This window comes from Plectropomus leopardus, chromosome 20 (genome assembly GCF_026936395.1).
Source record: "Plectropomus leopardus strain MGB_pleo_1.0 chromosome 20, ASM2693639v1, whole genome shotgun sequence".
NCBI lineage: Eukaryota > Metazoa > Chordata > Actinopteri > Perciformes > Serranidae > Plectropomus > Plectropomus leopardus.
Window position 1 is genome coordinate 8,588,191 of NC_142195.1, and position 26,883 is coordinate 8,615,073.

The window sequence follows — 26,883 nt, forward strand, 5'->3', positions numbered from 1 at the left end:
TGCTGAATCAGAATATTCTATCAACTCTATCCAATTTGACTTTGCCTCTGTTTGACCTTCTCCTGTTGTCAAAATCCTTGCTCCACCTCTGGCTGCCCTCCACCTTAAATGCCCTCTCACAACTTGCTCAAGATCCAGTTTGCTGAGCGTTTTCAAAGCGTCCACAAATCTAAATTTACAGCCCCCCTCCTATCAAACCTAGCTTCCCTGCGTTTGCACTTAACGGCCTCTCCGGTTACGTATTTATTGATAAAGCAGCACTATTTAGCCCTGAGTACCTGGTTTCCCGCATACCTGCGCCAGCTCTTTAGAGTCCAGCCAGTCACTCTGACAATGCAGCATCAGATAAAAGAGACCCATAGAGGTAGCATCTTACACCAGTTGAAGGGAAAAAGCGCTTGTTTTGCTGTCTCTGTTCATGCTCAACCCAGGCCATTAAGAAGAGTTAACTAATAATAATTACTTTTAACTGGGTTCAGCCAGAGAGCCACAGATAGAGGCCTGGGGACATACAATACGGCCAGGAAGTGACTACAACCCTCTCTCCATCGATAACACCAGCATATCTCATTACCGTGGCGACCTGCGGTACACTGCCATTCGGTCTTGATCATATAAAACCCATTTCAGTGCACCGTCCCCGCCGGAGCACCAGCCGAGTGGAATATTCATTATTCAAATTTTAAGCATTGGAAATCCCAATATGTTACTAAGGCCAGATGAGATGAGATGAAATAGCTTAGCCTTTTGTCCAGGGAACATTGACTAATCGTCTCGCTCCCCAAAATCAATTTCCTAGCCGTAAGCATCAGACACTCTTGATTGTACTGTACTGTTGAAGACCCCCCACCACTATCACCTAATACTCCTGCTGGCTGCCCAGAATAACTTATTGATTAGTGATTATGTTACGGGAGGTGTGGGTGGCCGGGGCGGAAGACGGACTGGCCTCAGTCATCTCCACAGGGCTAAATTTGGGTCCTCTTGTTACCAGATCCAGCGCACACTGACACTATCTCCAGCTGCCACCAGTTATCAGCCGTGCTCTCGGGATGAAGAGAGAAATTAGGAAAGTTTTCTGGAAGTATAAATATGAAGAGAAATCTGCAAGGCAGGGGGGTGTTTCAAGCAAAGCGGCTCGGCAGGGAATTCGAGACATATGATGAATTCTAAGATGTGGTGCACTTGCGGACTACTAAATAAAAAAATAAGCACAAAAATTTCAAAACAGGCACACTTGATTATTAAATTTGCCGGCTGTGGTGGAGGTTCTGGCGTGGTGATGGACTGTTTCGCCCCGAGGGTATTGGGCTGAGCTCTGCCTCTCTCTCTGATTCTGTGCTGAGCCTGAAAAGTGGCTGTGATCAATACCTGCAGGCCCTTTCCACAGTGCCAGAGGGCTGTTTATGTGCGTGTGTGTGCATATGTGTGTGTGTGCGTGTGTGTGTGTGTGTGCTGTGTCAGCATCCACTCAGGACTTCATCAAACAAGCCCCATACCACGACTCCACACACACATAAACACAAGATGCCCCCATCAGACAACGCCCCTCTCAAACAGTCGCTCATTTTCACTTTCCCCCTTCTCACCCACAGTCCCATCACACACACATACACACACTGACACACACACAAATTCACGCCTCCACCCTCCCATTCCAAGCCATCCCAACACGGATGTTAAATACCATTCAAATGTCAGCCTCCCGTATTGATTGGAATGATAATTCTGAAAGGTAGGAGAGATGGCTTGTTGATGCTAAGCAGGCGCGTGACGGCCCCGAGCATCCTTCACTGTCACAAAGTTGCCATGTAAGGGTTCCCGGCTCCGCTGGCAGAATGTGGATGGCGGTTTACGTTAGACCACCGAGGCCGTATGTTTCTGTCATTAATCATTGTCCTCACAGCCCGGTGACAGGCACACCAGGATTCATGTTGAGAGAGATGGGGTCATTTTTAACGCCCTCAGATCAGAGAGGCCACGTGAGTGTGTGTGTGTGTGTGTGTGTGTTTGTTTGTGTGTCAGTTGAGAGGGTTTGTTCATCACCAGGTGGCTTTCTTTTACATGTCATGTTTGAGAAAAGATATTCAACAATATGCAGATTGCTTTATGATTAAAATCTGCTGAACTTTTGTTATTGATTCGATTTAGCTGGTGTCATTTTCACAGATAAAAAAAAATAGCAGTATTGTGTCTTTTATGTATAAATAGACATTATTTAAGGGGATTTGTTTTAATGATCATTTCTCCCAACTTGTAAAAAGAGGTGTTTTTCACTTACACCTGGTGTTTACTACTTTAGCTATGCAGAAAGTAGTGCTAGACTAAAATGTTTGACTTTTTGGATATAAGTGTCTCAGGGATGACATATTTCTGTAGGCCATTGTGGAAGGTAGTGGCCTTGGTTTCCTTGTCAAAAAGTCTATGGGGTTTTTACTATTTATTTTAAATTATTATTGCAGAAACAAGCTGTGGCAAACAAATTTATATGATACTTACATGTTTTTTCTAACAAGATAATGTTAACCAAAGAACACCACTTTTATGATGTTTTTTTGCCTAAATGTAGAAGTATAAAGTAAAAAGCTAATGTTAGTCTAAGCATGAACTACACCACGGTTGCATGACTAACAAAGCTGTAAAGCCATTATCAGTGATAACGTATTTAACAATAGAGCTGAGGCGTTTGATGTCGGTGTGTTGGGGTTGTTTAATGGCTTGGTGTTGGTTGTTAGTTGCTGCTGTTGTCTTCTGCTGTTGGCAGAAGTTGAACTTATTGTTTACCGTAAGGAGAGCAGCTCACAGTGTATGCTTTGAAAATGCAGCTTCCACAGACTTTTTCTTTTGCCCTGGTCTGGTTGGATTGCCAGCCAGTGTATTCTGCTTCATTTCAAGTCATGCTCTGATTGGTTGGTTTGTAGACGTGGGTCATAGCAGCAGTAACATTGTGAGAATTTGGTTGTAAATTTCTGACTCTGTTGAATTTTGCCACCGACGATTTTTTTGCTTGCCAATGCTATAAAGCTGCATTGAGATTTTCAGCTCTCATTTCGTCCTTCTGTAAATTTATGGTAATGGTTACTTCAAAATGTAATAAAAGGGTTGTGTTTATACTGCAGTGTTCCATTTCTTTTGAAATTAATCCTGTCATGTTGAAAGGAGTTAAGATGTGCATCACTGACCAAGTCAACATTGACCCTCACCTGGCAGGTACCTCGATGTTGGAGATGGCATAGAAGTACTTGAGTAGGTTGTCTCTCTGGACGTAGGTGCCTCCAAGGGCGGGCCTAAGAAGCCGCATCCTAAGGTTGGTGAAGGTGAAGAAGTCCCTCAATCCCTTCATACTTTCCATGCGAGTGTACAGGCTGTCCATGTTCTGTAGCCGTGGCCCTGCAAACACAGCAAAACGCGCCCGCACCTCCAACTTCACATTCTTGTCGTTCTTTGCGCCGACCCAGCTCGAGTACTGCTCGGTGCAGATGACCCGTGTGATGTTTGTGGGCGAGAGGTCACGCACACTTTTGGGTGGCATGTTGAAGGCGTCCATGCAGTCGTCAGCGTAGAACTGGTATGGCTGCCAGGAGCGTCCGTAGTCCATGGACTTATCCAGTACCATGATGGTCGGACGGCCGTACTCAAAGGTGATCTGGATGTCGTCTGTGAGCTCCAGAGTCTTGTTCCACGACATGGTGATGTTGGCCAGCAGTGGCTCTGGGTGGCGTCTCCATGTGACTGTCTGCCAGTAGGTGATTAGACCGTTGCGTTCCTTGTCCTGCATCAGTTGAGGAGGGTGGGCCAAGTCTGGGTTAGAGGCATCACACTCGTCACTGCACAGGTATGGGTTTTCCTAAAAGAAAGATGAAGACGGCAGAAATACATCAGTCAGGGTTTTAGAATGACTCCAATGGTAGTAGCCTCATATACTGATACTGTATACTATATAGTGTATATACATACAAGAATGGGCATGAGTGCTCTAGTACTCGTTTGGACGCCAATATTTTTTCAATGTGTAGACTACCCACCACCACCCCTCGCAAATGTGAACATATATTTTTTACTATTTAATATGGGTAAAATCTCAGTAATTCCCAGGACCAGTGCCGGTATTTAACAGGTTTTGTTGAACAGTTGGTATCTATGTGAGTTTTTTGGGTCCATTAAGAGACTCAGTGTCGGATGTTAGCTGCTGCTAAACTGACCTGGAAGAGATCTGCTCTGAGACGGTCCTTTAGTGCTGCATCTACCCCATGTAACATAACGTCAATGGCAAAGACAGAAAGATTGAATCGTGGTTGTTCAGTCAATAAATTTCAAATAGCACTTGTTTTACTTTGTTTCGTTGTTGACCAATATATACAGTATATCTATATCTATATCTATATCTATATATATCAGGTATCAGGTCACAGACTCCTCCTAACCAACTGAGGTGCCATAGGGCAAGCTTCCCCCGCTCTTTGTGCATGTGTCCATTGCCTGTTAGTACTTATAGTACTTAGTACTTACAGAGCACAACAGAGCTCACAGCAGCAGATCACACAGGGCAGTTTAATTATATTTTACCCTGAACCCCAGAAACCAACAAGCACTACAATGCTCCATTGTTAAGTGGCCCCAGTTTTGCTTGCTGTTAATTAGTGGTAATTTCAGAAAACATTATATTATAGAAACATAAAGTGAACTGATATAATGAAGGTTTCAATGTGGTTATTATTTCAATTTATAATGTGCTTTGATTGTGAATATTTCCCCATCAGAAATTGCTATTAATCAAATCACTACAAAGTAATTGCCTCAGAGTGAACACGAGGCCTTTGGGGTCCCTGGGGGAGTTTTCATGGTTTGCACATTTGGCAATCCAGCCTCACAGAGACTTTGTCAAAATGTAATCTCGGCTAAAATCTCCCAATTAACGAGAAAACAAAATGTGCTGTGGTCAAATTTTTAGCTAAGTGTTTTTGAAAATTTGTTGTTTGAGTGGACGTGTGGCCAACAGAGTAGTTGACTGTCATTTAAGGCAAATAATTACAATTTATCTTCCCAGTCTTCCAGATAAAGTATGGATGTTTCCCATATCAGTACTGATTTAAACGACTTGTGCTGTCATGGTAAGAGAAAGGAAAAACCATAGACTCGAGGCTCAGGATGAAAAGGGTTTTATATAGCGAGTGCTGGCATCACAAAAATTTTGTTCTTGCATAATCAATCTTCAACAAGAGACATTCTGTGAATACACAGGATGTTTGAGCCACACACACAAACATTAGAAATCGTTGCCAAATCATGGTCTGTTTCTAAATTTCCTTGACCTCCTATTTTGTAACTGAGCTACGTTTTCCAGAATTTTAGAAGTAAACACTGAACACTAAATGCTTTTTCTGTCTATGAATCTCCGCAAAAACCTCCATATTGTTCCGACAAAACATTGCGTGTGTTTAAATGAGGAGTGCCTTCAACTCCACGCCAAGGCACGGAGGGACAGAGAGCTTAAAAGTAAACTTGCCAAACAACACAACAGGAAGTGTGAAGGTCAAGAGGATCGTGCATCATCACTGTCTTTGCATAGACAGCAGAGTGCTGCTGCACTTTTAACTCCAGAGAATTGATCCTCCTCTTCTAGTGATGCCAAGACTTTCAAGCCGTGGCCCCACTACACAACTCAGAAGTCAACGGGATTATTCACACTCCTCACACACACAGAGCCTCTTTCTACCTGCACTGTGAAACGCCTTTCACTCCGTAATAGGAGATCTCACGCCTCTCATCCTCCTCTTTCTACCAAGAAGACAAATTCATAATCAGCACATTTAGATTCCTACATTTCCGTGTTAGAAAAAATGTCAGGTCCCGTACCTTTCATGACCTTTTTTTTTTTTTTTGTTGCAAGTTTTCACCAAACTTTTCTAAATGTAAAGCCCTTCCCCTCAGATAAGTTTCCCAAGAATTAGTAATTCCTCAGTTACTGGCTCGTCATATTGAGACATTTGCAGACATTTCGGTAAAATTGATGTAGCTTACTGTTGTAAGCCAGTTGTCTGACATTCACATCACCACCAGAAGTTAAATATTTACACAAAGAAATCCCAGAGATCCTCACAGTCATCTCTCCTGGTGCTTAATTTGCAAAACGCAGCTCTGACGCTGTTTGGATTGTATCACATTCAGAGGGCTCATCGTGCCCCCAGGATGTACTAATTAAACTGAGAAGGATTATTATTTTCTCCGATATTTAGTCACAGTCATTAATTGCATCAAAGAGGTCATTGTTTGTATTATTTTCCCACTTTATCACACATAGGCAGTGTTTTTTTTTTATTCTGTTTCATATTTGTACCATTACTTGAGAATTCCAAGCCCCAAAACTGTTGTTTCCATCGCTGTCATCACATTTAATGATATATTTCATTGTCCAGAGAAAAAACCTAAATCAGTTTCTGCTCTAAATACAATACATCAATTTTATTTAGGTTAAGAATTAGCTGCTGATGCCTGTGAAATTTCCACCCGACTGTGTTTCCAACCTCTGCACTTGCTGATTACATTTTATAGCTGATGTTATCCTTCTTCTTTTATTTATTGGAAATCCAATAGTCTTTCCAAATTTTACTGCATTCCTAGCAAGCTCTTGATGGAGTACAGAGTATGTCTTAAAATATCCTTCTTTTTTTCTCCCACCTCCACCTCTTCCTTCCTCCCCTTTCTTCTTTGTTTTGTTCCTTTTATTATTTTTGCTCTTGGGTGTTATTACTACTTCTAATTGTAGTGTTTAAGACTGCGACCAGCTCATCTTGAAATGCTGTTTGGGAAAGTAATGGAAATTATGTTGGCAACAACAACTACAGGAAAAAAAAGCAGATTTACTTCAAGAATTATTTGTGGAATATTTTTAGATATTTAAATATTATATGACAAAGAACAAATGACAAGCAGCAAGAGGCAAAGCAGGCAAATCTGAGCCCCAGTGACATCAAATATTTGCCGCTTTAAACATTTGACCTGCATGTGACAGAGACATGAATAACAGTAGCTTGTTTGCAATTCATACTGTTTACATACCAGTTTTATCTTTTCTTCTCAGTACAATAAAAAACTTTCTACTGTGTGTTTTTAGCATCCAAAAATGACTAAGAAGACGCATTTATAAAAAGACTCACTGAAGAGCAAAGAGTAATAGTAACCTTTAAGAGTGACTCTCAGGTGATCACATGATTGATAGCATGTACACTCAGAGCACAAACAGCCAATCAGAGACGAGATTTTACTCGACATCAGCCCCTCCTGGCCACACTGCCTGTATGACCAGCATGTGTGCGTTGCAGAATCTTGTTTTTTCTGCACCCGTGCTGACAGGTTAAAGCAGCCTCAATGCAGTTAAAGCAGTGTTAATGCCCACGTGAGTAGCGCTGTTCAGTTGCAGCGTAGCTGCTACTCAGCTGGGTAGTTTTTCAGCAAAAAAAAAAAAAAAGTGAAAATGGTCTTTTGATAATCATTTTAACATGGTACCGCCTTTCTCTTCAGTTTTAGTGTTTATACCTGTCACAGACATGAAAAAATATATAACTATTTTTTATTCGACACTTTTTGTTTCCATTTCAAAATAAAAGCTCTATGGCAGCTTTTCTGTGGACAGAATACAATCATCTGTTAACAACAGGAATTGTGAAATATTAGTAGGACCGTGCAGTAGCTTTACGACTTTATAAATGAGTGGAGTACAGGCTTTCAATTGTGGAAATACAGTAGTTATAGCAATAGGCAGCTCTGCAGCAGCAACACTGTCTGTGTTAACACTGCACGCATGCGAGCCACTGTAGTTCAGCAAGGTAGCTGTCATGAGATGCTCATGCAGGCAGTCAGGCCCAGGCATTACATTTTACTCTGTGTTACTGTGTTGTTTATGATATATTAATAATAATGTATACATATGAATGAAATAATGCGTATTTGACTAGAATTGATATTATATAAACCCAAACTGCAGAAAGCAAGAAATTTTGTTTACCACATTGACAATTAGGGACAGTTAAGATGCATGAAAAGTGGTTGCAACAAAATTATTTCCATCTTTATTCTTCTTGTCTGCACCTCTAAACACAAAACAAAAACACCCCCAAAGTGATGTGAAATTTTGTAATCAAAAGCTAGTCTAAATCTACCCAAATCTGAATCACACATGAAGCTCTCCTGAATTTAGCAGAATTTTAAAGCCCTAAGAAATTTGATAAAAGCTTTAATTCGAAAAGTTCATAAAGTCGATTTTATCTTTCTCTTAATTCCCAAGTTTGATATTTAGCCGTTAGATGAATACAGGCCCTGATGATAATAATAAGATTGACTAATGTGCCTTTTCTTCGACGTCCAGAGGTTTCTAAACCATATAAATCATTAAACTCAAGGAAAATTTGCAGAAAGACACCTCTTAATCCTGGCAATGTAGAGTGAAATGTTATGCAGATCCATGCTTACTCTGATTAGAGTGATGCATAACATTAACTCGCCTACTCAGCCATTTATCAAATTACAGCCATGATTAAGATACTGCAGTTAGACTGAGAACACAAATATACGGAACATTAATATTACTTAATGCTGCAACTTCTTTAAGTTCAGTTCAGCTAATGACTGTTAAGTGATATCACCCCCCAAAATTTTCAAGTATCAACACTTCTTGAAATAAATCCGGACGTTTCTGCAGGTCTGTGAAAGCAAGAAAAAAAAAGTTGACTGTTGACAGTGTGTAGTTATTTGTGATGAAAGCACATCAAATAGTTACGCCTACATATTGAGATGCAAATGGTGTATTTCGCCAGATTTTTCAAGGACCTATGAGTGTGTAACATACCGAGCATTCAGATGGATAGTGGATTAAGAAGTGGTTTGAGATATTTCTGTGCTTGTTTTGATATTTTTCCATCAGAGTTTATTGTAATAAACACAAATTCAAGCCGACCAAACTTTCCACAGCAACTTCTCAAGCCTGCAAAGGCTGATTCTTCAATACTCACAAGACTCAGGATGGAGTATTTTATTAAGTTTTATGTCACACATAAGAACCAATAAATTGAGAACACAAAGTCCCAGCAAAATAGCATTTTAAGTCTTATGTGTGATTTATCCTTGCGTTGTATGAGTAGAGGAATAGTCAGCTAGCCACGAGGCTATTTTTTTGCTATGGAAATTGTCATAGGCCTTTGCTAATAATATTAGCATGTTGTATTTTTGGGGAAAACAAGTCTAGTATAAGACAATTGTTTTGGTGTTGGTTCTGTGAACCTTTTGCATTAAAATGGTGCTTCATTTTGCGAAATATATGCTGGTTTTCCTGGCTTTATGCAAGTCGAGGAAGTCGCTAAGCTAATTTATACAATTTAAAATGTCAAATGCTTATGCTAATGATGTTAGCATGCTGTATTTGTGTGGCAAAACAATTTGTGTGGTGTCTAGAACAAGACAGTTGTTTTGTCTGTGAACCTTATGAGCTATAATGGATCGTTCTTTTGTTTAATAATGTCGCTATTAGGCCATGTTTAATGTGTGCTTTACGTGTGTTACTTAAATCAAACTATAGTGCACTCGTTTTGGAGGTATAATTGCAGAACTTCACAGACACACCACCGCACATAGCTCTGCGAAGAACCTACACACAACTATATGTCAGTCTTTTATTGCACAGACAGACAACAATCCTGATAGTGTAGGTGGATAAACCAATAACCATGGGAACATTCAGAGACCAGCAACACATTATATCACGAAAATCCCAACGGAATAAAGGGGTCCTAGTTTGGGTGACCACGAGTTTGCCTAAATGTAAATGTCCAAATGTCCAGTAGGGGACGCCTAGCTACACCCTAAACATAATCACAATCAGACCATGAAAAAAACCTGGCCTTTTCAACAGCAATAAGCACAGATCATGTGTCACCGCGTCTTTTCAGCCATTCGCTTTCTCACGTCTGTTGCCCAGAAGCCGCAGACAGTTCTGCCTTTTGAACAAAGTCATTGGACTGTACCGAGGGGAAAGTGAGCACTCAGTCAAATCCACTCTAGTGGTCTAATAACAAAAGCAAAAGTTACAATTCTGTGAGGCTGAGATTATAAATCATCTGATTTATGGTGACAACGCAGAGTGGGGAAAACTCCAAACACAAGCAAACGCTGGGCCGGTGCTGAGGGAAGCTGTACAGCACAGAAGACACTACACAGGATCATAATGCATGTGAAGACACAGCAGCTAAACAACAGCCTCTCTACCGCCAAACCTGCAGATAATCTATGTCCCTCCTCACTGGGACGACATCGTAGCATTGTCCTCGATCTGATAACCCAATTATCCCCCTTGCACTGACTCAGATAGAGATCACTGTCGGCGCAAACGCACTTAGGATGATAATCTACCACGCTCATAAACAACTGCTACCGGAAAAGGTAATGTGAATGAGAGGAGCTTGTTGCTGTGCACTGTAAAATCTGACGAGTCGATCTTGCTTAAAATAATCATGAAATCCAATTGCTTTGAAAAAAGAAAGTAAACATAACCAATAATCTTGATTTATTTTTACTTTTTTATATATAATTAAGTTTTCTGTTGTTAGCAGCATCAGAAGTCTGAGTTAGTCTAACTTAACTTGACCAGACAAAGAAGATTTTGCCAATGATGAAGCAAGGCGATCTGCAAGTTCTGTTTTGTCGACATGTTTTTGAACATACGAATATCATTGGCTAGTTTGCAACCAGCTCAGTGTACTTAGTGTACTGAAGTAGCTAAAACTTGGAAATATCGATGTAATTAAACTTGTCATTTTTGAGCTGCAACAACTATACACAATTAAGTAAATATAACTACATTTTATGTAAACCTAATTTGATATAAAGTAACCATAACTTAAGACTAATAGTATATTTACTTACATTTTTTTCTTCGAATGCTATTGTTTGCTGTTTTCAGGTTGATTTTTAAACAAGTAAATTAAACATTTTTTTGAGGTAATTGGTTTCCTAGATTTAAGTAGTAAAATCAACTTGTCACATTTTATAGTGCGGAAAGCTGCTCCGTGCTGTAGCAGTCCTGCTGCTTTTGTTCCCTCCATTAGTGCGTTCCCTGACCTTAGTCCAGACACACGTTTACACACACGGGACTGGATTAGTAGACTGTTGTTCTGGGGATGACCCTCGACCTACAAATCCTATTGAAAATGATCGCACTGTCACACTGTCCCAGATACTCCATATAGGTTAGCTGCTAAAGTGACAGCATTTACGTTTCTGAGAGTAAGTGTGTTTGCATGCAGGCAGATCCAAAACCTACAAAAAGTTTTTTGTTTTTTTTTTACGTCCTGTTGTCTCTTTGTTGGATTTGAGCGTCGGGTCAGAAAGCTGCATGCTGCTGTTCACCAGTCTGCTCTGACCTCTCCGAGCCCATTAGGATTAACTACAGTAGAGGTGATATGTATTGTAATATAGGCTGGAAGATTTTTATCCCCCATGAGAGACTTACGCGCGAGGTTATGTTTAAGCCCTTTGTGTGCCCTGTCCTCCTTATCCCACTCTGCCTCCTGCCACTACTCTGCCCCAGCCCACTATATCTATGCCAGGATACACACACACGCCTGCACTCTCCCACATGCATACATATACACACACAGATCCCGGCCAACTGCTGCGGCAGGTGGCCCGCACTGCTAAGCCCCTCCAGCAATTATCCTCGCTGGGATCCTGTCTCCACGACAACAGCCGCCATGATGCCTCTGCGATGAGTGACTTCCTTGTTTTCACTGGCGGGATAACAATAGGATTCTAGACAGTCATTATTAACTCCTCAAGTGCTAAAGTTGGCCGAGCGCCACGGCTAAGAGGACCGATTGTGAGTGACCTCATCTTACAGTTTATAGGAGTCATTTCAGCATTTAAACACAACAGCAGTAATAAAACGTTGCTGGTTGTCTGCAGAAATAGCAAACTGCCGGCGTGCATTTACACAGAAATAAAGCACTAAGAAAACTGCGCTCTGCGTGCCCTTCGCCGTCTCTTTCATCGCTTTTACGACCGTTTCTGCCCCCTCCCAAAATATTTTCTGTCACCGCCCTGCATGCTCTCTCTTTCCTCTTTCATTCTTCCTCCACTTACAGAAGTTTCTAAGTTATATAGCTAGCAAGGGGAATAAAGGTAGGGACACACTCAGAGAGGACAATTTATTTTGTTTTGGAGAAATATCGAATGAAATGACCCTCCCATTAAAAAGGCCACAGAGGGGAAGAGAAAGGGATATTGCTTTTTCACTTATAACGTTAATCTTTTATTTTGTTGGAGGTTTTTCTATCATACTGGAGGATCTTGTTACCGTGCTTGAATATGGCGTGTCTGAAAAATGTACATGTTTTTGTGCACGTATCGCATTACAAATCTTTTGACTTTAATTACCTGAAACGGTGATTATTCGCTTGCTGTAAAATGTCTCGCAAAACAGCAGTCGGCAAGTGTAAATGTGTCTTAGGTGTGTGTTTGCGTAGGCAGGTGTTGTTTATGTCTGTGTGTGTCTGTCTGTGTGTGTGTGTGTGTGCATGCAAGCAAAAGTAAATGTTTACTGGAGGCAACGTGTGACTGTGCTGGAGGAGGAGAGAAGAAGGACAGAGCAGGGACACCATGCTGCTCCGAAGCAGCAGCAGAGCTCGTCCTGCTCAGATCGCCACAGTCAGACCTGGACGAGTTATATTAAGAACTTCTCTTAGAAATCTAGTGATGCTTAACAGCAGATACAGTGTACTGACAGAACAAACTATCAGGGAGAGTGGCTTTTTTTTTGCTTCTGATGAGGTGAATTCAGGTAAAAGCTATTATCTTTTATTGATGTCTGTTATTAAATCTAAACCAATCACAAAGGAGATGTAGATAAAGGGAGGTAGACAAGCTGGGAAAGGATGTTGAGTTTTGAGACGAATGACGTGGATTGTGCAATAATGATCTTTATATTAGACTTCTGGGTTTTTTTTTAAGAATACTCTGGTGTCGGACTCACGAAGGCAGTTTTTTTTTTTTTTAAAATGGATGAAAATCGGTGCAGCAGATATCATATGTTTTATTCTGTGCATTCTTCTTATTTGTCAGACCTGACACTTCCATTACCCACAATGCAACTCAAAGCACATTTCAGTCAGAGATGTAAGTGTGTTATGCGGCTAATGTAGCCTCAAGCTGTTAGCCTCAAGCAGAGATGAAGAGCAGGCCACAGAGGTCTTTTTTCAAACTCCACACCAGCAGTCTTTCTGACAGAGCCCGACTCATGTGACATCACTTGAGGCAATTTATCAGACTCAAAAAGGTTATGAGCCAGACAGCTATCCAGTTCTCCCTCTGGAGCCACAAAAGTTTTGAACAACTTTTTTTTTCACATATACCGTCGTACTGTCCAAGAAGTTGATGTGTAACATCAGCAAATTTCCGCCTTAATTGAGGAGCTGTGTTAAGAGATATTGATATTCCTTGGCTATGATAAGATTTGACACACCACTTCTATTTTTGGAAAATGCAGACTCAAAGAAGAACAATGTCAAATTTGGGCAATGAGGGCATGTGCAACCAATGGATTTCCATAAAGTTTTAAATCAACAGAAATCATCTCATTCAATCGGACTGAAAGTAAACACAGAAATTATCCCCTGAGAGAGTTTGGGACTCCCTACCCTGATTAAGATTATTAAGATTATTAAGATAATTCCACACAACCCTCAATTAATATCTGTCTAAACTAAAAGGCAAAAATGACTCCAGACTAGTAGGTGGTGATTTAAGTTACATCAATATTATGTCTTTCTTGCAGACTTTAAACAGTGGACGTTGAGCGTGGGTGAATTATGAAACAATGGGCCCCTGGGCACAGATATACAAAAGCCTCCGTCAACTCTCCTGTGGGAGAAAGACACACAGAGTTTGTGGTGGTTTTGCCTCTTTTTTGTGGTTTGATGTCTGTTAGAGGTCATTTTGTATCTCCTTGATGTTGTTTTGTAGTCATGTTGCATCTCCTGGAGGTCATATTTTGTATTTTATAGACATTTCATATCTCTTTGGGGTCGTTTTGTATCTCCTTGTTGTTGTTTTGTGTCTGTTTGTAGTGGTTTTGTGTCTCCTGGAGGTCATATCATGTATATTTGCAGTCTTTATGTGTCTCTTTGCAGTTCCATTGCATCACTTTGTTGTCATTTTGAGTCTCTTCCTGGTCGTGGTAATTTGAGTGACATTTTGCAGGTGACGGCCAGGGGGCCCACTGAAACTTGGGGCCTGGGCTTGTGCCCGGTAAACCCATTCAGTGACACAGCAGACGCCTCTGTTCATTTGTGAAGTAGTGCAGCAATACTACCTTCAAGTGTCGATTAGTGTTTAGACCAAACAGTGCTACTAAACAGAAACATAGCAGTAGGCTGTCGTTGTTGTCATTGTTTTGGGGCATATTTATTACACAAAGTAGCAATAGGCAAGTGCAAATTTAGGAGATGATGTCATTGTTGCCCTTACATGTCCACACGGATGAAAAGAATCCACAACTCTGAAAAATCTGCCTTTCGAAGGTGTTTTAAAAGAAGGTGTTCTTAAACCGTGCTCGCATGTGGACGAGAGGCCAAAGAATTGCGGAAAATATGTCTGTATGCGTGCAGATAAGGCCTTAAAGGTGGCAAAGAATGTGAATCTCTAACAACTTTCCAGACATTTCAAATCAATAGAAATCATCTCAAGTACTTGTCTACAGGCATTTCCAGGGGAGTTCTTTCTGTCTGTATTTTTGAAATGGATTCTGTTGCATTGAAGTTTTGTTGGAAAGCTAAGAGGCTCGTGCTTCCTCACACTTTGTCTTTACTTTTTCAAATCCTTACAGTGGAGGTGGTAAGAAAAATTTCATCATGAATCATAGTCATTAGGGACACAAATATGATAATAACAACCAGCTTCAAATGTCCTTTTGAATTATCACTCAAATGCTGTGGCCAGTCTATCTCTCACACGAGTACAAACACTCGCACACTGGCTCTGTAGCTGCTAAACCTGTGGTCTCTCCTCTCCAAACAGCCGTCAGTCCTGAGATCCTGACGGGCGAGACAAGGCAGTTTGCTAAGTTCACCTCAGGCTGTCTAAACCCCTACGGCCAATCCCTCTTAGTATCACCTCAGCCAGGGATAAGTCTCACTTATAACTATCCTCCCGTTCTGCCAACACATCTAAACACTCTGTGATCACTTTCAACTGTGTCCTAATGGGGAAGCATGCCATGCCATTACATCACTACACCCTCCCCCACCTCCCTTGTTCGTACAGTCACTCTCTGTTGCTCTCTTTAGCTGTCTGTTTCTTCCTCTCTGTTCCCTTCGTTAATTACGCCCTGCACTGTCAAACCTGCTCACGCTGCGCCCAGATCCCCCTCTGAGGGTGTATTATTAGGACACCGGCCACCTGGGCTGGCTTTTACACCGGGGAGGTGCATCAGGGATGGCCCGTTGCTGGGAGCGTGTGGCCCTTCTGCATGGCCTCGATGGCCCACTGCTGGGCAGGGCAGGCCGGCCGGGGCCTGGCAGGTCCACACTGGGCAGGGAGTATGAAGCATGGCCATAGGCCCAGTCTGGGAAGCACTGATCCACGCTACCAGCTGCCATCTTCCTCCCCTTCCTGCATGCTCCCCTTCCGCTGCTGCGCGGCTTCTCTCTCTTCTCATGTCTATTTTTAGAGCTGGCTGATTTCTACCTTCTAAAACGGGCAAATGTGTTGTGGAACAGGAAGGTGTGTGTCTGTGTGTGTGTGTGTGTGTGTGTGTTTTTTGTCTTTCTTAGACATACTACCGTGCACTGTCGGCCAACTTGCGCACATGTTTCACACACCCCTACTGGTCCGCACGAACGTCACGGCACACTGTACATTCCCGTACACATGCACGCATCCCATTTGCATTCGGCTGCTCTCTGTTCTCGGCACCCAAGGGAGACGGTTGATTGAAGGTTTCGGTTCAAAACCAAAAAACGAAATAACAAACAACAGCACAGCGAGACCTTTTTGAATGCATTTTTATATCGACAGTGTGTGTACTACTGTGGAACTGTGGTCTGATTTCATCTTTCTGCTTAGCTAAGCTTGGATCCTCCTCACCTCTCCCTCATCATTAGCTATCCCCCTCTGCAACACTCCACCTCACCCTCCTTGTACCACCTTCCTCCATCATCCTCAACGGCAAGCTAAGGCTCTATAGTAGCTATCATACGGAGAAACTACAAAGAAACTACTGAAGCTCCTAACACGGCACTGGTTACAGTAGCATCTTTGTCAAAGTACTGGAAGCCTGTCATGTTGAAAGAAGCCAACATGCTGGCCTTTTTGGCTGTGGAGGAAGGATGCTGCATTCCCAGGGAATGAGAGAGATAAATAGAGTAGGGGAAAAATGCATCCCTGTGGAGATGGAGGGACCAAAACCTACTGTACACCAAGCAAGGAAAACTACAGTATGCCTCAACATCTAACCCCCCCCGCCAAAAAAAAAGTGAATCCTTCCATAGTTTTTAGGAACACACTGTAGCACTCCTAGAGTGAAAAACATTATTTTGCATCTTCCGCAGTATGTCTCAAGTCTTATTAAGGATGAGCAGCTCTGCGCACTGGGTGATGCAGTCTTTTTTTTTTTTCCAGTGCCCCGACTTTCCCTTGACTTGTGGGATTGCTGAATGAGTGAATGTAAATGTACACCAATTAGATAAGAAACCGGCTTTTCTGTAAAGCTGCCAAATCCGGGGGCATGAGGAGGGGGAAAAAAATGCAGCTTGCCTGAAAATAAATGATCTGTATACCAATAACCCTCAAGTAATACTCCGTTGGTGGTTCCAAAAAAGAAAGACAGAGATGTACTGGCCTTGCTGGAGCGTCCTCTGTTAGGAGTGGATAATATGGAGTGATTCTTAACCTTAAAAAAACCTTAAAAACCTTAAAAAGATTCACTATTAGATACATGCAAAACGTTTGCTTTTAATGTCAGAAAAGCACTTTATTTGTGCTCAATAAGAAGCTAGTAGATAGTATGGGTGGGGGGAAAAATTGATACTGCATAGTATTGCGATATTTTCTGTTGCAATATTGTATCAATACACAGACCCCAAATATAGGTTTTTTTAAGTTATAAAACTTAGTGATATTGGAAATACAAATTAGACCTTTGATAGCCAACTAAATCAATTGTTTTTCAGTCCACAAGATACATTTTGCTGAAATCAATATCACTGAAGTGAGAAACTTTAAAAAATTATCATAGCCCTTTGAAACCTGGGCAAATTGGCTTTGTATTTTTTCAAAACCAAGGGAAGAAGGCGATGAAACTCTTGAGAAGAAACAACCAATAAAATAGCAACAATTAGCCTTACTGTACAAGAAAATTACCTGAAAATTAGCGATAAAATAAATTACAAACAACAAAAAAACAACCATAAAGTTAATAATAACTAAATGAATGAATAAATGGCCTGAAAAAATATGTTTAAAATTAGAATTATTCCGTAAAAATATTTTTAAATATATAATTCTTAGAATTTTTCCCTTATCTTTTCATAAAAATAATATTCTGGGCGCTCGGTCGCTCAGTGGATAGAGCGGGCGTCCCATTTAGGTTGTGTCCTCAACATTATTTTGCTATATATATTTTCACAATACTCAGGATATCACTTAATGTTTTATATCCCAATATGGTGACTTAAGTATCGTGATAATATCATATCATGGGGGCTCTGGTGATTCCCACCCCAACTAGATAGCCAAAAATGTAATTATCTAGTGACAGAATGAAACCCACTCTGCTCTCTCATTATATTGGACTTTGAGTCTGACATCTCTTACTTCTTAAGTAAACTTTCATCTCCACTCCCTAAATCCCCAGCCAGAGCACTAGGGGGCCTGGTTCAATCCCCAAAGCTACACATGACCTGAGAAGAACCACAACTTTCCACTATAAAACCCCGTCCGATGCAAAAGTGCTGACTAAGACCTTCCTTCCTTCCTGTCCGGCCCTCTGTCCCTCTCTTGCTTTTTCTCTCCCATCAGCCCAGCAGCACACTCTGGATTCTTGGGATGGAGCAATGCTGGCCAACCCCTTGTAAGGAAGCCCATTAAGGAGCCCATCAATATTTCATCATTGCTCACTCAGAAACATAGTTATAGAAGTTTCCAGGCTGGGGCCATTAGGGGGCAGACGTCAATATGTTATGGCAGCGAGCATCTCTCTCCGCTCCCCCTCTCCTCCCTTGCCTCCGTCCGTCTCCCGTCTCAAGAGAAAGTCATCGGAGAGGCTCTCTCAAGACGACAGTGGTTTCCGCTCCTTCTACATTAAACAAATCATTAACCATTAGGTATCCACGGTGCACGATATCCTTTCCTGCTCCTGTCAAATGACCCCCAAGTACTATTAGTGAGAGGAAGGGAGAGAGACTTGGGTGGAGGTTGTTTGTAAAATCTGTCTTAAGGTAACAAATCTCCACTCACACAGAACACAAATAATTAACAGCTTGACATGACTGAATAATGTGACGTAGACGGGCTTAAACACTCTCCAGAAACACTTGTTGTGAGATCTTGACTCATGGCTGTTGAGACAGGTCTGGCACCTTCAATGCCGGCCAACTCAGCGAGTGGACAGTCTTTGGCGATCATCAAGAGGACGAACTTGCAGTCTGACACACACACACACACACACACACACACACACACGCACATACACACACTCACACAGTGAGTCAAATCTTTATGAGTCAAACCACCTCAAATATAAAACTTTCCTCTGAAGAGGCAGGGGGAAGTTTAATTGCAGTCTTCTTAGGATTACAATGATTTTATAACCCTTATTTCAAATTATTACACTTACATTAGCCAGGATGGGAACTAGCCTGCAGGCTAAAGTGTGTTAAATATTGCTGGAGCAGACATTTTAACGAGTTTTCCCGCAGCTCACCCTTTCAGTGTCCTTGGAACTAAAAAGGTCCCCGCTTATATGCATTTTATCAGAGGAAATGTGAGGTCCCCGAGAAGCCCAAATCAAACCGGATCCCAGGCTGCCAAGTCCATACTAATGTAAACAACACCTCCGGACCTCTCTGAGGGAGGTCGAGCCCTGCCAAGTCATTGCACTTATGTCATCCCTTTTAGCTCCCTATAGCTTTTATAGTGTGAATCCTGCTCTGACCTTTTTTTCTCTCATTACTTTTCACTGTTGTCACTATTCAGCTTAATTGCATAACCCTGTGACCTTATTGTTTTCCAAAAATAATAGTTTGACTTTTTATTTTAGTGATGACCAACCAAGGTTTTCTGCCAGCGTAGTCGATTGTGGTCACTCTAAAATATTGTTAGAAAGTTTTAAAAAGAGTACTGTGCACAAGTCCTTAGACCACCATAGATGTGATTTTATTTCTTTTTTTGCAAAGTTGCAATGAGGATTTATGTATATTTATGTCTCTTTATTAAGATACAGAGAGCATGTACAATGCATTCAAATGCCCAAAAAGTCAGAGCCAAATGGCTTATTCAGACTGAAGTCAATATTTCAATATTTAGTGTGACCTCCCTTTACACCTAGCACCTCTTGAACTCTCCTGGGCAGACTGTCTTTAAGTTTTCTTAAATAATCTTCTGGCATACCAGAAAATTAGAAGTCTAATATTGTCTGCCCAAGAGAGTTCAGGACATGCTAAGGAGAAAGAAAAGCTACACTAATTACTTGCAGCTTTAGCTTGTTGAAGTTGTTTTTAACAGATATATTTGTGTTTTTAATATTTCATGTATGTTTTGGTTGTATTTTAGTGAAGGGACTACTGAGAAATAAATATATGGTCATTGCTAAAATAACAAAGTTCAAGGTGGCCTGTGACTTTTGCACAGTATTGTAAAAGTATAAAATATTCCGCGCTACTCCCGACATGAACTCACCAGCGTGCAGAACCTCTCCGGCGGGTTTCCACATGTGATCCCGGGCGGATCCACCTTGATCCGCATGTAGTCTTTCATGGACGCGGGTTTGGGCTGGCACGCGTACTGCTCCCACACCGAGCCCTCATCCGTGCTCACCAGGGACTTGCACAGTTCGTACTGGCCCAGAGTGGAGGCCAAGCAGTGCAGCAGCAGCACAAACACAGCCTGGAGGAGCATGGCAGGCTGGGGGGGTGTTTGGAGCGGGGTCCGGCGCAGGGTGAGGGGGCCACGGAGCTCAGAGGAGAGGTGAAGCGCATGGAGCGATAATCATAAGGAAACAGTGGACAACCCTAGTACCATTACTGCTGTACTGCGACTGGAGAGAGGTGTGGGTAAAATGACACAACTCCAGGCTGATAAATTCCCCTAAATGACAGGAGAAGAGTATCGGCAACTTTTCGCTCAGTGTCTCTTCACAGATATCGACGGCTCCCAGACAGCCGAGAGAGGGACGCTTTCTTGTTTTGACGGCTGACCTCCTGAGGAAGATGGGCGGTGGGTGGAGAGGCAGATAATGTTACAGAGATTAATCTCGGCATGCACTTTAACCATAGTGCTGCAGGGGGGAGTTGGAGATGTTAACGCGGATCCATGGCTCAGAGAGCGGTGTCCTGCATGGAGCTGCTCGGGGAGGATGAAGGAGAAGTTGCTGCGTCTTCAGGTATATCCATTGGATGTTTTGCACTGGCCGAGCTCCTCTGATTGTCCTGTGGGGCGACATGAGGACAAATGTGAGAGTTAGTGTGATGAGTAATGTATCCGCGTCACTTCGGCACATCCTGGATCTTACTGTAAACGCAAGGGTATAAATTTCCAGAGCTCGACTTGAGATGAAATGTATCCTGCGCGGTGTTTCTCTTTTGCATGAATAAAAGTTTAATGCCAGTCATTGAAATATACATGCGGATGAGTGGGTTGCGTTCTTATTTTGTGGCATAATTAACTCCTTGATTATAATGTAGTAACTTGCGGTTATTTATCTTAGAAAGTGGGAAAAAAAGCATCTCATTCCTCTCATACTAAACTAGGAGAAGTTTTAGGTGAATGTGTGGCACAGCAGGATAAGAAGGGCACGTTTGGTTAAACCTCAGTGCTTAAACCTGCAGTGTATTCTGCTATATTTATTGCAAAGAGTTACACGTTTAAAAGGCACTAAAAAGCGCCGCATTGTGTGGATAACCTTGTGCGTAAAAACACGTGCTGCTGCCGGGTGCCGCCTGTGCGTGCCAGAGTTGTAATTGCTCTAATGGCTCTCCAGTGCTAGAGGTAGAGAGTACATATGTTTGGGTTTTTTTTAAACAATTGCACTGCTAAAAAAAAAGACATCAATATAATGGAGACATTTACCAGCCGTTATGACATATGATCTTAAAATATGAGAAAATGTGCAAAGGGGAGAGAATTTTACGCACAAATGAACTTCATCTTATTTACGTTTACTCATTATAGGCATATTTATTCACTACTCTTAGTTACTTCAGCACACTGTCTTTAGTTGAATAATAAACTTTAAGCTCAACAAACTGCAGTGGAAGCAGCCTTATTGCCGGATTTATTCACTTAAATTTAATTGTAATATTCAGCTGAATACATGAATAAATGAATAAATATGGTTGACATTTTTTTTTGCAGCGTGCCCTCGTTGATCATAATCCGACTGTCATCCCACACTGACAGCAGCCGGGTCCTTGCACAACCCTATCCCACACAGCCCTGTGGACTCTGACTTAGTTCAGCTGACAAGTGAAGTCGCCAAAGCTATTTCCCGGCGCTGACAGTGTTGTAGGGGTGTGTCAGTTTCTTACAGTATAGTGCACCCCACTGCGCAGCATCGCTCACACACACTATATATATATTTATATATAAACATATCTTTATAAATCAAAGCATTGATGTCTAAAATGGTGTAAATGACGCCGAAAGTCCCCTCGGCACTCTGATTATCCCGAAGTGGTCCGGATATTGCACTCAGAGCAGCTTCTCGGTGCAGACTTCAAAGAGCTTTAGCGAAATGCATCGAGATGTTTTTATCAAATCAGATAAAGCACTTACTTCTAGCATGCATCCGCCAGACAGGTCAGCACTTTGCGTGGTGCACGTTCCCCTCTTTGGGTTAAAAAAAGAAAAGAAAAGATCCCCCCCGATGATCCACTGTACTCGCTCCCCGCCGCGGTCCTCACTGTACTCCCGTTATCTGCCTGCCCCGGCTCGCTGTTTGTTTTTTTGCCTTCTGCCGGATACTTTTTTATCACACCGTGGATGGCTGCGCCCGGTAGATCGGTGTCCTAGATAGAAACGGCTGGGAAAAGAGGACCGAAATCCAGCGTCAAGGAGTATCAAAAGTATAAAATATTGACTTTGAGGAAAGGCTTGTGCCCGCCCTTCTTCCCCCCTCTCCTCCTCCTCTTCCCACTTTACAAGCTCGGGTTTACCCGGGATGCTCAAGGGCAGAAAGAAAGAGAGAAAAAAAAGGCTTTATGGAAAATATCACCCTCCCTCCTTCCTCTCCTCCTCTCTCTCTCTCTCTCTCTCTCTCTCTCTCTCTCTCTCTCTCTCTCTCTCTGTTAATGCCCAGGCTAAATCCTTTTACCATCACTTTCAATCACTATCTGAGCTTTTATCAGCCCTGCTGCCTGAACCGGGGCGGTGCAACTTCCCCTCTCCTCTGCTGCTGCTCCAAACTGTTCTCCAGCAGGTCCGCTCTGCACCCTGTTAGGCTTAAAGGACCAGTGGGGGAAAGGGGGACCCGGTGTTACTGTACTCTTGCCCTTTATCTGTCCCGACGTGTAAAAAAAAATAAAAATAACTCGCCGTATACACTAAACTCAAAGCTGTCCCTGCATCAAAAATCTTTCTCTAACACTCCTTATGGGACTTGTAGTACAACCTTATCCTACTTTGTTGTATTATTTATCTCTTATAGTGCTACTGTACAACATTACCTTTAAGATCCCATAGATACTTTCTCTGTGTTTTTTTTCGACCTGCATTTGAATTGATTATCCATGGGGTTATTATAAGGGATTATCAGTAGATCTGAATGTAATGTACCAATATACACTATAGATAAAATGTAGACCGGTCAGGTGCAGAGCTCTGTCATGTTGCATCCTGCTGCAGAGTGGTGCGCTCTCCATGGTGCTTATATGGAGCAGGGCCTTTTGCTCTTGATGCAGAGAGCTTGCATTAACTTTCCCCCACAGTTGAAAGTGATTTTTGTCAGGTTGTTGTTGTCGTCATCGTTGTTGTTGTTTCATGGTGAAATTGTCCATAGAGTTTCAAAACTACACTTAAGAACAAAACACTTAAAAGGGACCCCCCACTGATATTATCCATGTAGTTCAGGTTGCTCATCAAGAGGATTACTACCCGGTTTGTAAAATACATTGCATAATATGTTCCATGTATAATATCTATAGCTGTAGAGGGAGCTTTTCAAAATGTTGAAAAAATGGCCCTGATTATATCATCACCTTCACAGACACTTATCTTGCAAACTGGAAGTGTGAGGATCAAACAAAGTGTGCATGTAAGACCATGTTAACATTGTAAACCTTTTCGCCCAATTCAGGATTAATTGCTTAGATTCTTTTGGAGGGCTTTTCACATTATTTGTTAAATGTGGCCAATATTAGATCCCAGTGTGTACTTGTCTTAGTCCTGAACTGACAGACATGCACAAAAAACGACGACAACAATGTAACACGCATCTGGGGTTGCTACATAATGAGATTTTTGCATTATAATAATAATGACAATAATAATAATGACAATAAATAATAATAACAGTTATTATTATTATTATTATTATTGTTGTTGTTTATTATTATTATTTATTAAATGTTTTTTTGGTTGTACAAACATTTTATTTTAACTGAAACATTTTATTAATTGAAGGAAAAAAGGCAGCCATGGAGGAAAGGAGATGCACAGGGGAGATTACTCTAAACTGTGGATAATCAAATGTGCACAGTATGATAACCATCAATTTCCATAGCATGTACAGATTCGCTATATACTGCTTCTGCACGAAAGTCAGCGTGCAGGCCACTAAAGTCAGCGTTTACGCTTTCAATGAGTCCTCCGCATACGCAGCAGCAGCTAACACCCGACACAAGCTATTTATTGGTCCCAAAAAACCAAGGCCAAAATGTCTTGAGTCCATCGTCAAACCCAGTCTTTTAGGTGACGTTAGCCATGTGATGCTAGCAGTTAGCTCTGTCACTGTGTGTGTGTGTGTGGGCGGACTCACTAACTCTTCCTGGCATGGAGCACACACTCCCACAGCAGTAGTCTCCTAGCAGCGGTCAATGTTGATACTGTGGCAATAAATCAATGTATGGGTAACACTGGGGTTTCATTTCAAAGTTGATGTGCAGTGAATCTGTGAGCAGACGATGATGAAGACCAGGAGAAAGACAGACTCTTTTTTTTAATTATTGTGGCGCAATGGCTGCTGCGTCTGTATGGAGGTGTGTGTGGATGCAGAGTCGGAGCCAGGAGTGGTAGGATCGTGATGTGAATGGCTTCACTAAAACAGATTTCATCCTAAATTTCAGGATGTCAAGGGCTACATTTCACTACATCTGTCAGCACTTCTTTACAAGACTCTGGTGGCAAGACTCTCAGTTCAGGCAACCCATCTGTGAACTCTGTAAGAGTTACATACATTTTCGATGTGACTGTTCGGACAGAGGCCACATTTAGGACCACATATGTGATTTGTGCTCTTCATGCAGTGAAGAAATATGTTGACACATATTAAAGACTAGAAGCCTGAATATTGTGGTCTCTGCTGACCTTTACCACTCCGTGAACATGTTGTTTTTGCTGATTTCCTCACCATGCAGCAGTGACATAGAAGTGAGCACCTGGATGTGAGACTCAGAGGTGTAACAGGCTTAAAGTTTTCCAACTTTTTGGTTTGCATCCTGAATTTATCTGTTGTGAGAACCTCAACTTCATTGAAGTGCAATGCTGAATTCCTGAAGTTCCCTTTTAAAAATCACTTTTTAATTATGAATTACTGGATAATTTGACCTCCTCGGGCCTCTAACAACAGTTCAAGTGAAATCAAGAAAAAATCAATCACAGAATCACCCGAGGTGTATTAGGGTACAATGAGTTATTGGTGGACATTTCATTATTTAAGGGTGTTGTCGTATACTGTTGTCATTGGTGGATACCAGAGGTGGAAAGTAAATAAGGATTTTTACCTAAGTACTGCACTTAAGTACGACTTTGTACTTTTAACCCTCTGTGTTTCATTGGAAAATTGTACTTTTTTTTTTACACTACATTTATTTGACCACTGCAAATAGGCCTACTGGTTTCCTTGAAGAAAAATGTTTTCCCTACTAAACAAGTAAGAAGTTGATGAAAATGATTTTGAATTTAAAGCAAGAGACAAGAGGCTCTGAAATACAAGAACAACATAATGTGCACTTTTACTTTTCATACTTGAGAAGATTGAATGGAGTACTTTTCCTCTACCAGAGTACTATTCTATGAAAGTATTTCTATATTTATCCCTTAATGCTTCCGCACCGGCTATTGCCATGTCTGGAGGCATTATATTTTTGGCTTGTCCATTCCATTCTTGTGAATGCAATATCCCAAGATTGCTTTAAGGGAATTTCCTAAAATTTGGCATAAATGTTCACTTGTACTCCGTAATAAACTGATCAGAATTTGGCAGTCAAAGGTGAAGGTCACTGTGTCCTTGTGTCCATGTCATTCTCTTGAACACAAGATCTCATTGATAGAATTTCCTCAAATTTTGCGCAAATCTAGTATTTGACAGTCAAAGGCCACTGTGACCTCGCAAAAAACGTTTTGACCATAACTCAAGAATGCATGGGCCAATTATAGCAAAACTTCACACAAATGTCAAATAGACATTTGGCCATTGCTAAACTGTACAACTCAGGCAAAGAAGGGGAGACATTTGGTCAGATACTGAACTAGTGACACTAATCTTGGATGTCCACCTTCACACTGTGCTGATTGTAGGGATCTCCTGTGCTCTGGGGGGGGGGCAACTTCTTCCACCACCGATGGACACTTCACCAGTGATCAGACCCTTCTCTTTATAGCAGCTAAAATGAACTGACACAAATGTGATTTTGACCAATCCCTCATTCTGTTTGGGACCTGCTGCATCATCCTCAAGAACCCCTGAGGTCCCTGCAGCTCATTTCGGAAACCACTGAAGTAACTAACACCATTGTCCTGCCAGCACAGGAGCAGATGTGTATAATCAGTTCATAGCGAGCCAGGACACTGTAATTCACACTTCAGAGGTGACTGACATGCATTTGGGCTTACATAATTCACACCTATGGTCACATTTTAGGGCAACTCAAGAGGCCAAAAGACAAGGGGGGGACAGAGGGAGAAAGAGCTGTATGATTCAGTGGAAATTATGAACCTCTCTATGAAACACTGGCAGTACACCCAGGAGAGGATCGATAGTTTGTCCTTGCAGGGCCTTCCCTCTCTTGTCGCATCTTTGAGAGGAGCTTTAACCCTTTTGTGCTTCTGAGGTGTTTTAAGAGGAGCCCCCACGCCCCCCTCTTCACTGCACTGTGAACGGGGCCTGACTGAAAGACAAATTCCCCCCTTGGGAATCAATTGAACATCACAAATATGGCAGCTATAATAAGCTCTTGATATAGAATAACACAGGCCTTTAATCGCCGCTGCACCAGGGCGAAGGGAAAAAAAGAAACCTGCTGGATTTGTTAAACGGCCTCTGAGTCAAAGATGAAACACAAACTACGTGGCATTTGTCAGAGGCGGTGGGAAAAAAAAGCTTACATTTCACTTTCAATATTCCAAAGGTTTTCCGATTTCAGAAAAATTGAGACCTTGTGTACCAAACTCTCCTGTCCCCCCTTCCTC

General features: G+C 41.8%; 1 protein-coding gene across 6 annotated transcripts in view; it reads right to left on the reverse strand.

Annotated features, from left to right (window-relative positions):
- The window catches only part of ntng2b (netrin g2b), a 74,030-nt gene extending 51,578 nt beyond the window's left edge, over positions 1-22,452 (reverse strand). For 3 of the 6 annotated variants that reach the window (XM_088070798.1, XM_088070796.1, XM_088070797.1), the window contains exons 1-3: positions 22,033-22,442; positions 19,939-20,687; positions 3,204-3,847 (exon numbers count right to left, since the gene is read on the reverse strand). In XM_088070798.1, the coding sequence (XP_087926924.1) occupies positions 3,204-3,847; positions 19,939-20,157 (863 nt within the window). In that variant the 5' untranslated portion in view covers positions 20,158-20,687; positions 22,033-22,442. Of the gene's footprint in view, positions 1-3,203; positions 3,848-19,938; positions 20,688-22,032 lie in introns of all 6 variants that reach the window. The other 3 variants (XR_015775105.1, XM_088070795.1, XM_042509287.2) reach the window with 3 other exon arrangements.
- Positions 22,453-26,883: the final 4,431 nt, after the last annotated feature.